The 16,975-nt window shown below is 37.9% G+C and overlaps 1 protein-coding gene across 1 annotated transcript; it reads right to left on the bottom strand.

Annotated features, from left to right (window-relative positions):
* Positions 1-4,324: 4,324 nt before the first annotated feature.
* Positions 4,325-16,645, bottom strand: LOC140157310 (peroxisome biogenesis factor 10-like). The gene is made up of 8 exons (XM_072180455.1): positions 16,433-16,645; positions 13,612-13,763; positions 10,352-10,473; positions 8,122-8,260; positions 7,319-7,467; positions 5,808-5,977; positions 5,039-5,162; positions 4,325-4,668 (listed from the first exon to the last, which is right to left on the bottom strand). Exons 2-8 carry the CDS (start codon positions 13,718-13,720, stop codon positions 4,588-4,590), a joined length of 894 nt encoding a protein of 297 aa, XP_072036556.1. The 5' UTR covers positions 13,721-13,763; positions 16,433-16,645; the 3' UTR covers positions 4,325-4,587.
* Positions 16,646-16,975: the final 330 nt, after the last annotated feature.

The following is a 16,975-nucleotide window of genomic DNA, read 5'->3' as shown; positions in this document are numbered from 1 at the left end:
ACTTATCACAAATGTGAAGAATTTGCTTAGATTCTTAGTTGTGAAGATTTGTACCTTTGATTGGTAAATCCAAAGCAGAGCAGATGAAGCTCATTGCTGTGCACTATGAAAATATTGCATTCATTGAAACCTCAGGCACAAGTATCGAGTCAAAACAAAAAGTAAAAATAGGCTTTGCAGACGACTTCAATGGTCTTGGTAAAATGCCAGGCAAAAGACAATTGGAAATGAATGGTGACATCATGCAGTAGTCACACCACCATGCAAGAGATCTAACACAGTGAAGCCCAAAATAAAAGCTTAACCAGACCAACTCAGTGAATAGAATGTGATACAGAAGGTCACAGACCCAACTGGGTGGGTTTCTGTTCTGGTTTGTGTAGAGAAACCTAAGGCTAAAAAAAAAAAAAAATTGTTTGTTTGTCCTCGACCGCCCGCACCTATTTTTACGCCCGCGCCTACAACTTTTTTTTTATTTTTTTTTTTTTTTTTAACATTTTCCCCACAACTGTAAGTTAAAAACATCGATTTTGTTGGATTTTCTACCTTTCTACTAATTTTACGTGTTGATTTAGGCATTTTACGCAGACCATATCATACGTGGGCGCATGTCCAAACTCACTATACAAATCTATATTTCGTTGTGAACTTTGTACTCGGCGATCGTACTATTAAAAGAACTGAATTTATATCGTATAGCTAGCGTTGTTTGTGGACAAAAACGCAGGGTGAAAATGTGTAAATATACCGATTTTTCTCACAAGTTACAAAAAATGTACTAAATACATTGTATTAAAATATTTTTCATACATTTGAAATACATATTTGAATGATATATGTAATAGTTTTTGATTTTTAAATATTTTCACGTGGTGATTTATATTGTCTGCATAACAACGTTCAAGTGATGCAGTCCAAACATGGCGACCTACGCAGTTTGCGTATGTGTTTTGCGCGAAAGGAAAGTGATTGTAGATCGCCTTGTAAGTGCCCCTATATCCCTAAATTTACGGGAATTATTTAATAATGTAATGTCAGATGTTCCGCTACTGCTGATGATCAATTTACCGGCCTGGAGATAGCGGTGGGGGAGAAAAGAAATGGACCGTGGAGTACTGTTTCTCCTACTGAAACAGTGGCTACCATTGCCGATTTGCAGTTCAGATATGTGCATTTTGTATGCTCTTAAAAACAAAAACAAAAAAATAAAAAAATAAAAAATCCGCCCGCCCGCACCAATTTTCAAATGGTTGTGGAGGACAAACAAACAATTTTTTTTTTTTTTTTAGCCTAATGGCAAGCTAAGACTGCTGATGGTCCAAGAAGTAATATCCGAGTCGTTCAAAGAACATACTGGAAGAAAGCAGTGGCCATTAAACAAGTGACCTAAATGGACTGACTAGCAACACTTGTTGAGGCATGAAAAACTAGCACAGAAGGAGATTGCTGAGATTAACAAGTTCACGAGAGGGCAGAATTCTGTGGTTCTATTTGGAAGTTTGCTATACAAAGGACATGCCCCTTTCACACCCAAAGACGTCTTGTTTATTTCGCTTAAAACAAGACAACATGAATCTGTCTTTATTATTATTTGGATGCAGACAATCTCAAAGCTCAAAACTTACTTGTGGATGTTAACAACTGACACATTTGAATGCAATAATTAAGGAATTAAAGCATGCATTGAAGTATGTTTGTTGAAACTACAGCGATTGATCTTACACATGATTTGCACCAAGGAATTATCAAAACCATGCAACTTCTTTGATAAAAGTTGTGGTTCCCTGGAATAGAACAACTTGAAATACACGTGCCCCCCGGCTATTACTAGTAGTACTAGGATGGAAGACTTTAATTCATCATATTGTGTTATGTACTTTTTGTTTTTTGTTATACATTGTATCTCTCCATGTATTTTAGGCCAGTGGAAGACAACATTATGTTGCATCAATATCATTGTAACCTTTGGCTTGTTTCTTTGTCCTGGTTTGTATTGGGGAGGCAACGCAAATCACAGCTCTGTACTATGATGCCCAGTTAGTGCAGAAACTGCAGAAACTAACAGATGAAAATATAGACTTGACGAAGGAAGTAACTGAACTAAAACATGAACTCAATTACTGGAAACAGAAACATGAAGAACAAGGAAGTGGTTTAAAAGTGCCTGCCAAAAGGCACAATGAATAATGCCTGGATGGTGGATTTCCTTATTTCCTCACATGAAGTACAAGCCAGTCAAAAACCAACAAGAGCTGCATACCAAAAACACCAAAAGGCAAGATACAAGACTATAGTAAGGGAAATAGAGGAAAACAATGGGAGGAGGACCAAGATAGTAACTTTGAATTTCCAAGTAAATGTATTCCTGCTCAAACTTCACATGTATGAATTATTCTGCTTGACTTTACCAGAAATGAACTAGAAGGATATTGGTGACATCATCCAAATTTGAGTCACATCAAGTAAATACTAAATGCGAAACTACACTCTGTCCATTAAGGAGGATAGATGACCATCTTAACATTAAGCACGAGAATGATCATCAATGAAAACACCTGACAAGTTTGAAAACGCCTGAAAAAAGCACTTGAAATTAGGCTAAAAAGGCAAAAAAAAAGGGCTGAAATTAAAAGAAAGTGCATAAATTTGGACCAAAAAAAGCCAGAATTCAGCCTTAAGCCTGAAAATTCTCATGCCTGTAACATGTTCATCACTATTCATATTATATGACATAGTAATTCTGTGGAAAAAAAAGCTAAGCATTGCAAGGTACATGCCTACTCCCATAACCATAACCATTAAACAATTTCATGGCGAGTTTGCAAATGATTAACTTTTATGTTAAGGTCTCTTATAGCCTCCGAGGCCAGATATAGCCATATCTTTTAATATTGCCAATTCTGTTGAGGCGTCTTATGGCCTCCTAAGGCCAGCTACAGCCTCATAACTTTCAATATTGCTGTGTCTGCTGAACGAAATCTCACAACTCTCTCGCTCATATGTATGATAAAATATAGATCTAATTTCAAATGGGCAGTTTTTATATTTTCTCCGTAAATTATACTGTTTTGCAGTATCCTTTGTGAAAGAATACTGTGCCCTTGGCCATAAAAATCATTGGCACTTCTGCACCTTTCCCATTACTGTTCTGATTACACATAACAAATGTGACGTGTCATGTCAAAAGGAGACACTTTTGGGCAGGTTATCAATTTTGAGGTTTTACATATCTTAAATATAGAGATATTTTTGCTCCACAACGCCGCTTTTCCCCAATGAAATCGGACATTCCTAAGCGAAGATATTGAGTTCACAAGTTATGGTTTTAGAAAGTTGGAAATTGAGATATCAGCATTTAAAAATATTATTAACAATGTTGAGAGTAGGAATTACCTTGAAAAATTTCTCAAAAGATACAAGATGCCAGTTATATTCCGGTCTGAAACTCTCAGACAATATTTTAACAATAATAACATCACAAATTCGCAACAAACCCAAATTGTGAAAAAATCGCCCCCTGGCAGATTTTTGGCTATTTCTCCATTCACAATCCTGCCCAAAAGTGTCTCCTTTTGACATGACACGTCACAAATGGTCTGCACTTCCATAACAGCTGAAGGCAATATCCTATCATGCAATGCAGGGTATCTGCTTGCTCCATAGCAAATGTATACAAAACATGAGAGCAATTTAAATATTGAGACCCACAAGGCTAGTTTCACAATACTTGGGGGTCAATTTTTTGAAAATTGAAATTATGAGGGATTTTGTGTACATTTTGAATGACAATATAGATTTATTTTGGTACCTCAAAGCATAATGGGATACTCCTTTCAGCTGCTGTGCTGAACCACTCTGAATTTCTTACTTACTGTACAGTACTGTCATTTTTGTGGAACAAATATAAAATTATAGTAATTTCATTTTCTGCAAGAAGCTGAATAGATTGACCAAAGTCGGAAATTAAAAAACTAGATTTTATTGAAAATGAAAATGCTAATGTTATCAAATAATTAAATTGTTAGACAAGTTACACTTACATGTACATGAAATACAAATTTCTCAGACCTGAGTCACCTTATCAACTTCTGCAATGTAAACATGATGCGGTCAAGCAATGAGTCGGATGCTGCTGACCATATTCAATTTAGATTTTTCTACAAAATCATTTTTTTAGAAATTCCCACTAAACAGTGAACAAGTTACTTTTTTGAGATATGACAGTATCTTACACAATAGGAAACAGCGGAAAAGTAATTCTTGTTCCAGCTGTTAATTTTCCTGGTGTCACAAATGAGCCTGTTACACTTACAGTAATTATTTCAAATGCATGAACACAGCGTGGCATCGTAGACCTGCACATAATTACATGTGTCCACTGCATCCAGTACATGTCTGGTAACCTCCCTGTGGGCGTGTTGTCATGGTTGAATCGCAGGAATACAGGAACTTGTCACGCTCTGTTCATTCATTTGAAATTCTTACTGTAAAAGGCTGCACCACCTGAAAAGGTTGGCGTATCCAATTAATAGATAGTAGTAACAGTTTTGTCAACATAAATCATATTGCAATCATATCATACTCATGTTACCTCTCATGGGAGTCATAATTTTGAAGGCATATCAATCGCGAAATCTGAAACTTGTCACGACATAGAGGGCATTCCGGCTGAAAGAAAAAGGAATAAAGAAAAAAGATTAATTCAACTTGGATCAATATCCTTAGAAACATGTAATGATTTTGAAACCACATGCACGTAAGTCAAATCTTATATACACATACAGATTAAGATTTATAGGATGAAAAATGAACAACTGGGGGTAGGATCAAAATTTTTGTTCATATTAAAGAATTTGAGGTGTCACACCCCCTTACACCACACCTCCTCCAGCCCCTGTTGGCGACCAAAATAGTTACATTAGTTAACAATAATTTTCCGCCATTTTTTCAATAATACATCTTCAAGTTGCTCGTTCTGCCCTGCCCTCAATATTTTGAGCCCTGTACTAATCTCTTGAAAAACACATTTTCAACTTACCTTAGTGGAACACCAGTCCATTATACACTGCCAGCAGTATAAATGTCCACATGGTGTAGCAGTTGTATTCTTCCTTCGCTCAAGGCACAGAGAGCATCTTAAGCTGGAATCACATGGTTCAGAACTGGGGATTGAATAATAGTCAGTATTAGTATGAAAAATTATGAAGTTTAATCAGAACACAGGATCCTTGGGCTAAATTACCTTAAAAATTGCACTTTTTCTTTGGTTCTGTTAGAACATGGCTTACAATGGCTCAGAAAATTCTAACTCCACCCACCAGTAAATTGCCAGCACCCTAGCATCTGTGAGAATAATAAAACCTCTGGGTGTCATTAATTACTGTTTTGGGACTATCAAATAGGGATGTCTTATTCCGTTTACTTTCTCAAATGTTTAACGCATCAGTGATGCGTGCGTTTAACATATTAACACACATCAATGTCAAGCTGAAATACAAGTCCGGCTGCAAGATTTCATGAATACACGATAGGTGCGGTGCAGCTCACAAAACATGAATTTCTATTATACTAGTACCAATGGCGCCGTACAGGAGGTAAAATTTGCAAATGCAACGGTCCTAACATGTCAGAAATTATGCATTCATTATGTTTTATTGTTAAAGAATTAATGTTTTGAGCCAAGTTTCATGTAAATTATTGAGGTTATCTTGCGATTTCGTTACTTTCAACTGTACTGTTGTTTAACATACATGAGTTTATCAGTACATGCATTTAACATTCCCTTCCCTACTATCACAGTCACTCACCTGCCTGTGTCTGAAGCCACTACTGAAGTTCTTCTTTCTCCTAGTTGATTTTTCCTGAGTTGATTTAGCACATGAAGAACTCCCAAGCCTAGTTGTATGAGTAGTAACCAGCCTAACAGATGAAAGCTGGGCTGTGTAGACCCAGAGCTAAGACCCATGCGTACCATCAGCTGCAATTGCAAAATGGTAAAGAAATTTTTGAGAAACATTTGAGTGAAGATATCAGTACAGACCTTTTCACAGGGATGACCTGAAGGAAAAAGCCTGAAAAGTGCTTGAATCTGGGCCAAAAGCATCCAAATCGGGCTGAAAATTAAGAAAAGTACGGGAATTCCTGCAAAAGCAGGAAAACTTGCATCCCTGTTTTCAAATCACCATCGGAAACGTTCGAAGAACCAGAACATGTGCACCAGGTGCAATAAGGACGCTCGCATAAATTCACATACACATGTAAGCACTCGCCAGTGACACACATTATGCAAAGCGCAGCTAGCGTACATGCTGCACCCAATAGCTGTATATGATGACAGGGAATATTACTATAAACTGTGTCAGAAATCTTTGATTTGAAAAGGTTCTAAATTATGATTATCAAATTGATATCACTCCCAATTTAGTAATAACACTAAACCAGTATGTTGACTTTAGTTACTCTGCATGTTTGTACCGTTTACCCTGACTGTTCATATCCAAGTTAAGTACCAGACTTGAATCCTGTTTATCAGCGACAGTTTGTGTTGCTTGGTGGTTAGAGTGCTCACCCCGCTAGCGAGAGGTCTGGGGTTCAAATCACCGCACAGGTAGGTATGTCCGTAGTTTTTAATCTGGCATATCTGCCAATGTTTGTCATGTTTCCATTTGTAATTTCATGTTTAATTGTGCTGGTGTGTGATGCGTAATTCTTCTTTCCCCAGCTGTCAAGCTTTATTACCTGGGTTTACATTCCTCCATTTATGCTAACTTTTGCTGGTTTCCTATTATATCTTTGCTGAAGGTTGACATTATATGTGATAACATAACACTAGGATGCTACACCTCAATTCATATTAGGCCATCTTAATTAAATCCTGTCTCTCAAAGCTGCCGCACGCATTAGTAAAATCGTGTGCGTAGTCCTCTTTGAAAATCAAGAAATTCATTTTTTATCTTTTTTTCTTATTTTTTTTTAACAAAAAGGCGAAAATAAAACTCAAAATTCGTATTTGATTTTTTAAGTTTTTGATTTTTTCGCAAACTTTGGACATGAAAACAATAAAAGAGATGAATAATAGTTTGTAGCAGTGACTTTTTTGTCTGCTATTCCAACATTTACAAAATTGGATATTATTTGCACAAAATGCTTATCCGAAATCCAGTACTGACACATAAAAAAAAATAAAGTAAAAAAAAAATACAGTAAAAAACATCGCATTCCGCATTAGGTTTTGAATTTCTAACAAGCTTTGAGACACAGGATTTAATTAAGATGGCCTGCCCTTAGTTCAATGGTTCATTTCTTTCCAATTACTTACATATCTTATACCGGTAAACCTTTTAGCCAGGTGATAGAATAATCCAGACACATAAAACACAGCCAGATGAGATCTATGGACAAACATGACGATATAACGTAAACCTGGTAACCACTGAAGTAATCTCTGCCTGGTCTCATGAGGAATACCTGACAACATAAACAGTCACATGAAATGCATATTGGCGTTATTATTTCATTGGTAGGGTAGATTTTGTCAGAAACAAATGTGCTATGCCTATTATTTTGCCCATGCATAATTTATAAAAACTGATTCAGATTTATTTTAGAACAAACAATTTGGCAGCTCCGGGAAAACATATTTCCCTAAACTGGCTCAGCAGCAGAAAGACCCACCTCCTTTTAATAGCTCTTAATTGTGTGATGATTACTCAAGATACCAATGCCCTTCACAAACCATGATCTCAAACTGCCCTCTCCACCCTGGAGTACATGACAGCTAGCACCCTAGCAAGGTTGAATTAGTCAGATGACAGTACCCAACACCAAGTATAAAAACAGCACATGTTTGTATTATCTCTCTTCTGGTGGCAATCTAATAGGTTTTAACTAAATCTACTGTGGAGCTGGCATGCAGGAATAATGAAGCTTTCTAACATGCATGCAGCTACATGTAGCCTCTAGTATAGCATGCAAGCTACACTACTCTAACACAGTCCTTCTTTGATCACAACAAGTGGCATGAGTACCTGAACCTGCCCTTTCCACTGCCTAGTGATTGCCCCTTGCCCCTTCTTAGTGATTGCCCCTTTCGCATCTATACATTACCAGTATCAGCATTACCTGCAGCACGAGGACTTGATTCTATAAACTTTTGTAACTTATGTATTGCTCTGTCTAATAAGTATGGAGTGGAGACATGTAGCGCAACTAAAGCCAATCGCCTTGAGACTGAAGGTACTGCACGCTGTGTAGGATCCACCTGTAATGTAGAATGAAAGGGAGATAATAATCTGAGATAGAAAGAAAAGAGATTCTCTTGTTTTAAACTTGGGAATGAAAATATGACCTGGGGATTCAACATCTGTAATTGGTAGGTACTGAGCAAGTTAGTAATGGTAGTAACTCAGTTTTCAAAATTTCTGACTTTAGCCTAAATTATTAACCCTTCATAACTCAAGTACCGGGGTAATCGTTCGTAAAGTTACGAATACCCAATACTAGACGCAACTTTATGAAGGGTCTCTGTAGTAAATTCCTATTACTTACGTCGTAAGTTACGGACTATTTTGAGACTTACGAAGCTTCGTAAAGTTTAAGGAAATAGACCCCAAATTCGGTCACATATGGACTTGTGGCAAGGACTGGTGACAATCTTACTATAATTTGCCTTATGTTGTGTGCGTGTGTGTATGTGTGTAAAAGGCTCCGTCAGTTTTGATCCCAGCCTCGCCAAATTCGCACGGGGATGCAGAAAAATACGGGAGTGTCGTAAGCTACCTTCGGTCGAAATCGGAGGTCGAAGGTCAAAGGTCAAATTTTAAACTTGGTCCGATTGGGCTGTAATTCATACGGAGATCAAGGAAAATACGGGGAGTGTCGTAAGGCGACCTTCGGTCGAAATCGGAGGTCGAAGGTCAAAGGTCAAATTTTAAACTTGGTCCGATTGGGCTGTAATTCATACGGAGATCAAGGAAAATACGGGAGTGTCCTAAGCTACCTTTGGTCGAAATCGGAGGTCGAAGGTCAAAGGTCAAATTTTAAACTTGGTCCGATTGGGCTGTAATTCATCACGGAGATCAAGGAAAATACGGGAGTGTCCTAAGCTACCTTCGGTCGAAGTCGAAGGTCAAATTTTAAACTTGGTCCGATTGGGCTGTAATTCATACGGGAGATCAAGGAAAATACGGGGAGTGTCCTAAGCTACCTTTGGTCGAAATCGGAGGTCGAAGGTCAAAGGCCAAATTTTAAACTTGGTCCGATTGGGCTGTAATTCATACGGAGATCAAGGAAAATACGGGAGTGTCCTAAGCTACCTTCGGTCGAAATCGGAGGTCGAAGGTCAAAGGTCAAATTTTATACTTGGTCCGATTGGGCTGTAATTCATACGGGAGATCAAGGAAAATACGGGGAGTGTCCTAAGCTACCTTCGGTCGAAATCGGAGGTCGAAGGTCAAAGGTCAAATTCTAAACTTGGTCCGATTGGGCTGTAATTCAATGGGAGAACAAGGAAAAAATGGGGAGTGTCCTACGTTACCTTCGGTCGAAATCGGGGGTCGAAGGTCGAAGGTCAAATTTTAAACTTGGTCCGATTGGGCTGTAATTCATACGGAGATCAAGGAAAATACGGGAGTGTCGTAAGCTACCTTCGGTCGAAATCGAGGTCGAAGGTCAAAGGTCAAATTTTAAACTTGGTCCGATTGGGCTGTAATTCATACGGGAGATCAAGGAAAATACGGGGAGTGTCCTAAGCTACCTTCGGTCGAAATCTGAGGTCGAAGGTCAAAGGTCAAATTTTAAACTTGGTCCGATTGGGCTGTAATTCATATGGGAGATCAAGGAAAATATGGGGAGTGTCCTCGCTACCTTCGGTTGAAATCGGAGGTCGAAGGTCAAAGGTCAATTTTAAACTTGGTCCGATTGGGCTGTAATTTATACGAGAGATCAAGGAAAATATGGGGAGTGTCCTAAGCTACTTTCGGTCGAATCTTGGGCATCACATTTGGTTGCGATCGGTAAAGGATTGGGCTCAAAATCCGAAAATGTGCATTTTCAAAAGTCAGTGACCATGGTATAAACAATTGCACTTGCTGCCTGTGTTCTATAAATAGCTCCGATGCATTCTGATTCATGTACTTGAACTTGGTAAAATCTATATTAAGCCAATGTCTTCCACTGTGGGTTTTGAAGGGTAAAAGGCTCCGTAGCCTACGGCCATACGGGTATACCTCTACTGATTTATAATACTGCATAAAGGGTGGAATCTTAATTTGACAGCTATTGGTAGTTTCAGCAATAAAAGCTTTTACATGTAATTAGCCTAACTGTGCTAAACATGTTGACATCAACATACCTGTACGATGTTAACATATTCCTCTCCAAGTGTCTGATACCCTGAAACTGTAGTTAATCCAAAGTAGAGAAAATTTGCTAGCACATCCAATTCTTTCCTCCATTTCATCCACGCTCTTGCACCTGCAAGAACAATGCATATCTTACTTGCCACCAATGCGCTATAATTTTTGAGAAAAATGCAAAAATAGGCACAAAATTGGGCAGGGGTGTAGTACCCCCTTAAGGGATGTGGCTATAGGAACAAAGACCAAACAAACATATTCTTGTTTACGCCGTAATATTGTAGTATTTCAACCATTTTACAACTTCAGGTGTGTAACTTGCAAAAATTCCCGCTAAAAAGTGGTTCTTTGAATTGTTTAAAATACATTAAAAATCGCATTGGACTTTTCGTACTGATTATACTATAATGATTACCTGCCTATAATGTTCTGATCACACTATAGACTGGGATTATATGTGACCCCATTGCCAGGCAATTTGTTCCTATTGTTCCTTGTCTGGAAAAATTCAGGGACCGTGCTTTTAAATAACCCGCCAGAACACAATAAGGCCATTGACCTGTGTAGTGGTCATACGTTGTTCATTCGACCATAAAAGATTTCTAGTCCCTCAGCAACTCATTAAAAATGCGTTGCATCAGGTCAGGGATTCTATTATAATAATTCTAATCCTTTCTTTGAGGTGAATAGATAAAAGAGAGTTCTTGAAAAACAGGTGTGATGTTGTAGATAATATATTATCATCAAAGTTGCTGGCATATAGGACATTTCGTGGAAGTGGCGCTTATTATATATTTCTTGTAAACACAATCTAATGTGGTACTCGCTACATGGAGAAGGTCGGTCTGCAAATGTCCAGTGCATGAAGCTATATAGTAGAGATATTATAGCTTCATGTTCAGTGTAAATCAATTAAAATACTATAGCTGGATATCAAAAATCGTGATGCATTCCTTCTTGTTATGGACGATATTAATTTTGATATTATTGTGACAAAATCCATTCCCTTCTCAATTGATTAGGCTCCAGTCTTAGGCTTTCTTTTCTAAAAATAAATCATAGGGCCTAAAGGCAATTAAATATGGGCTAAACCCATATTCGGTATGCGGAAAGTTTTCATAGTCATCTATTACCTATACCAGGGGTCCGCAAATAGCGTGGCTCCCGAGTGGCGCGAGGCGCCGTTTAGATTTAAAATAAATAAATAAATAAATAAATAAATAAATAAATAAATAAATAAATAAATAAATAAATAAATTCCCATGTTCTCCGTGTAAAGACAGGCTAAAATAGTGCAAAATATTGCACCAAATGGCGTCAATTGCACCTCAACTTTAAAAAAAAACACACGATAACTTCACAGGGGCACCCTCTGACTCCCCGGCCGTGCTAAAGCACACATGAAAAGCTGCTTCGCAGCCATTGAGTGGCGCTTTTCAGTCTTTTTATTTCATGTGGCGCTTGGGCGCTTCAACAAACCTATTTGAGGAAGCCTGACCTATACCAGTTTTCACCCCGATGTGGCAGTGACGTCAACGCGTTGAAGCAGCTGTTTCGCTCGCGCATCTATGCGGCGTCTTTAAGCGCGTGCGAGTGTACACCAGCATTTTGATCGAACGCTAGGGAGTGTAATGAAATTCATACAGTGCTGATGTCACTGCCATATCAGTAGCCTGAATCCTTCTGGCCTCTAATGACGGCGTCTTTTATTTACCCACACTCCGTCCGTTGCCTTATTCACCAACAGCACAACCCGATGACCGTGCGTAGTTGTTGAAAAACTGAAGGATCCAGTCTACCACATCAGGGTGAAAATGGTATAGCTTATCGCAAACCAGCCAAATTTGTATATGTTTGAATAGCTATAGAATACCCGTGAATATAGTGTCAGAAACTCTCACACATCTTGGGATAACCTTGTCATTAATGTGAGACGGAAAGCAACGCCATTTTGGGGATATATTTGAACATTGCGAGGGAAAACATTGCGGTAAAAGTAAGTTAATCATGAAAATCGCTTAATTCTAATAATATCAACCAGTAACGGACACTTAGCCAAGACTATGTGAGAAGTTTGGGGTATGTAAAGCATTTTCTTGTTATAAAAACAAGGAAAAAGCAGTCCAAAATTAAACAACTCGATATTTTAAAAAGTACATTTTGAGAAGGCCTACGCTGGTTCTTTTAATTCTAGTTCAAAATCTGTTCATCACCTGCAGTCCGATTTGGTATCTATGGTTTCATAAAAGTATTGGGAACTCTTTTGGATGGTATTTTGGTTTAAAAAAACGATACTGTTAAAAATATCGGTATTTATGCCAGCGACATTTCTATTATGTAAAATGCATTGAAAATTGTCGGCTAAAAAGTGCATAAATTAAAATCGCGAACAGTAATAGCAACAACAACTATCTACATTCCAAGCGGAAACGCTTTTCAAAAACATACCACCTTTTTCGGGCAATCGCTGAAACCGAAATATGAAATTCTAGGCCATCTGTAAAAAGTGCGTGAGCAGAAATGACCATGAACTTGGGTCACCGAAATAAGTGTTTATATTGGTGTCAGGCCTTTCATAGTGATACAACAATTAGCCCCCAATAATGGCTTTCATTTGAACCGTTATTTGTTAAACTGCGATTTTTACTTTTTGAGAAATCAATGAATGTATCAAAAAACTTTTCGAAAGTCGATTTAAAATGGCCTAACCCGTTAAGCAAAAAGCTGATTGTAAAATTACCTCAAATAGCTGAAAGTGAGATACTTTGGAAACAAAAACAAAATTGATAAGCTGAAGCCTTCAGCATTATCAATTAGAAGATTTAATATTTGATTCAACTGGCTGGAGCCCGTGAGAAGTTCCGAGCTTGCAGACAGTAGAAGTTCCGAGCTTGCAGACAGTAGAAGTTCCTAACCGAACCCAATGAAGGCTGATAGTGATGTGATTCCCCTTCAGTGACCTGAGCAACAAAACAAACAAAATGGCCCGCTCTGATTGGCCGAAAAAAACAGGATCCAAACAAAGGTTGCTACATGTCACCAAAACAATGTGATAACTCTGCGGGTCATGACCTTACCAGTTTAACATTTCTCTGCAGGGCTAAATTGGATTCTTCATGATGGGCACATTCAGAATCGTTATCATAGCAGATCCATTTTTCTATCGATTGATCACACAAATCCTTTGTGGAGCTGTCAGACATTAGTAGGCCTACATCATATTTTGCAACTCAAATATCTCATTTTGGATACTAACCTGCAACACCTTGAAGTATATCTGCCAGAGATCTCTGAAGATAACCGACATAGTATTGGTCCTTTTGGTTAGAACGCAAGATTTCTGCTTGCCCGGCTGGTTGAAACATTGCTTACTAATGAGTGAGATGCTGTATTAACTATGTCTTGAATCTGTGAATTTAAAAAGATAAATTGCATCAAAATGTATGACAGATAATTAAAGCCACATTATAACATTTCTGTAAAATTAGATTAGTATTTATTTTCCATAAAATGTTAGCTTTTACTGTCAGATATGTCCCTTTAAATTTTGAGCCAAACAAGTGAGGTAAAGCATAGAGAATTGGAATTTACTACTAGCGCCCATGCATGTTACTCCTGCTGTTGTAATACGGTACGATCCTCGGGAGTGTGTGTGTATGTGTATCCCGCATGCAGTGTACGTACTGTGCATACATGTACGTGTTCAGCTAATATTTCCATCGTAATAATAAAACGCCGGTTCCATCGTTTTATTCAAAATCTCAAAATTTGACAAAACGTACAGCACCTAAAGTCTTGATTTTTGCAGAGCATCTTTATTGACTAAAGTACATTACAATTGTGTAAAAACAAGAATTTAAAAAAAAAATTGAGGGCGTTCTCCTCAGCAAATGTTATAATATGGCTTTAACTTGTACTGGCAGTACTTGAAAATGTTTTTTGTTTTTCTCTAAGCCAATTCAGGGCATACAGATTCAGAAAATGTTAGTTTGATGTATATTCTTCTCAAGTTAGGAACATCAAAGATCATAGTGTCAAAAGTTATACAATTTTACACAGTAACTTCAGTATTGAATAGTTACTGTATACAAACTCCATTTCATCTCTCATATGAAATTAAAAGTACATGTACATGGCAGGTATCCTTTCAATCCTGCATGAAAGTGACACATTCCATGCTACATTGGAATTATGATGCCAATCTAAATTATATACTATCATACCGGTATCAATCTTGTATAGATCTCAAAGTGTTGGCCCATCAGGTTTGTTGCAACATTGAGATTGGGTTATTCCATTGAAATCCACACTACCCTTGTGGAATATTTTGGAAATATCTTCCACAGGAAGAGTACAAATTTCAAATGGAATGAGCATATTAGCAGCTCCATTTGAAACTCAGCCTCCCTCTGTGGAAGAATTTCAGGTTGAATCTTTCTCAGAGGGTGCATGAAATTCAAATGGAACTGCCAAATGTGCTAATTCCATTTAAAATTCATACTCCCTCTGTGGAAAATCTTCCAAAGGGGTAGTGTGGATTTGAAATGGAAGAGCCCGATTTTGCTGACACAGCTAATAGTTATTTTATAACTAAAATGAAATTCAGTATCGAAGTTACGTAATGTTACTACATGTATGTCAACGGGATCACGCGCTAGAGTAATGAACCACGATCGAAATGATCACCACATAAAGTATATGGCACTCGAAGGCATACCAAAGTAGCGTGATCCGGTAACCAAGAGAATTACATAACCACTTCGATGCTGAATACTGTGCTACAATGTAGAAGGGTCATTCAAGAAGTTCTACCTCCATCATCACATTATCTTATGTGCCAAGCAATTGAAATTACCCATGATTATATTGGCTAGAAGATAAAAGTTACAAGATTAAAATGCAATTTTTGGTTGTTAAGATGTGTTGGCAAGTGAATACAGAATTTGGTTCATAATCGGAAACAGTCCGAAAAGAAAGGCTAATTTTGATTTTTAAAATAGGTTGTCAACATCTACCTGGATCAATTGTTACAGATTTATTTCTGAAAATGATAAAATTAATTACTTAAAAAGGGTGGGGGTCTGAACCCTCTGCCAACAATGTCTTTCACTTTAAGTTCCCACCATTCTGGCCACCAAACGTAAGTCAAAGTTTGAACGCTATCATACCGGCTCCATACATTTATGTAATGCATAGAATACTGCCAAACGCATCAGTATCCATTGTGAGTTGTGCCTTGTCAACATCGCAGATTTTGGGGGTGGCTTTGGGGGCGCAAGCCCCCCCGGGGCAAAAGCAGGGGGCGGCAAAAAAGAAGGGGCAGCGCCAGCGGTAGATGAAGGCGGCAGCAGTATTATTAAAGAAAAAATGGTGGGGCGCAGCAGGCAGAATTATAAATGAAAAAAGGATGGGAAATTTATTAATTTATTGAAAACTAATGTGACTTAGTTGTAGTAACTACAAATTTTGAAAGTTTGAGGACTTGTTCTCAAGTTGTAGTACTCCCGTAGGATGCCTCCAGGATTTTATTTTGGCAAGTTGGCATTAGTCTGGTCAAATAATAGTGGGGGATTATGCACTTTCAGTTTCCCACACGTTTGAACGGGAATTGGATTGTGTACTTTTTCGATGTCTAGTGAGCAAATTTCTTCAATATTTTGAGAAAATGATGTCAAATTTTCTGTTCTATATTATTTGGTATTCATACATGTACTCACGATATAACAACGTTTCTGATTGGATTTGCGCCCTTTTTTGCTGCACAAATTGCACAAATAGCGATCATTGGAAGCAACTAGGATATGAGAAAAATAATCTAAGTTCAAAATTGCATAAATTGCACAAATTGCTGACGGCTAGTTCAAAATTGCTTATATGGCCAGTACGTTAAAGCCCTTTGAACCCTTGTCTTTTGCATTTACTTCTAGCTATTTGTGCTATTTGTACAATTTATATATGTGGCGAAATGTAAAATTTCCCTATACCTTAAGTATAGGAAATTTACTAAAACAACCAATCCTGCGCCTTTCTCACGTTGGCGACAAAGTCAAAGTCAAAGTGATCAAATTTAAGCTTACCTAATAAATCATGTCACATGTGGTCATGAAATGAAGGAAGTTTTACAGTATGCAAAATTCATTCACGCGTAATGTGTACTTTCCTGGAGCGAGATAATTACGTTAATATTTACACCAGGTATCCATTACCATAGTAAGTTATCAAGCAACATGTAGAAGGGTTTATTTATTTCATATTTCCCGAAAAGAATGAAGAATTTAAAAACTTTTTTCCTCGAGGTTGGTTCTGGTAAATACAGCTAGTCACCCAGACGCCACCTACCGGAGATGATACGGGCTCACTGCACTATGTGGTCACTGGGCAGGCCTACCAAAAAACAAACGAAAAAAAGGGTGAGGGGAGGGGGTTATTGTCCCGGGGGGGCACTTCAATATGAAATGGATATAGGTGTAGGGCTGGCACTTTCGCACCAAGGGGCATTCGGTGAGAGCAAAATGTAAAAATATGGGGTCATTGTGTGAGAACATCATGATGCAGTCATGTCTACAGTAGAATTCATCTCGACCTTTGCAGGACTTAACCCCATTAAAAGCTATTAAACC

This window comes from Amphiura filiformis, chromosome 7, assembly GCF_039555335.1.
Source record: "Amphiura filiformis chromosome 7, Afil_fr2py, whole genome shotgun sequence".
Classification (NCBI taxonomy): domain Eukaryota; kingdom Metazoa; phylum Echinodermata; class Ophiuroidea; order Amphilepidida; family Amphiuridae; genus Amphiura; species Amphiura filiformis.
This window is presented reverse-complemented; position numbering and strand designations above follow the sequence as displayed.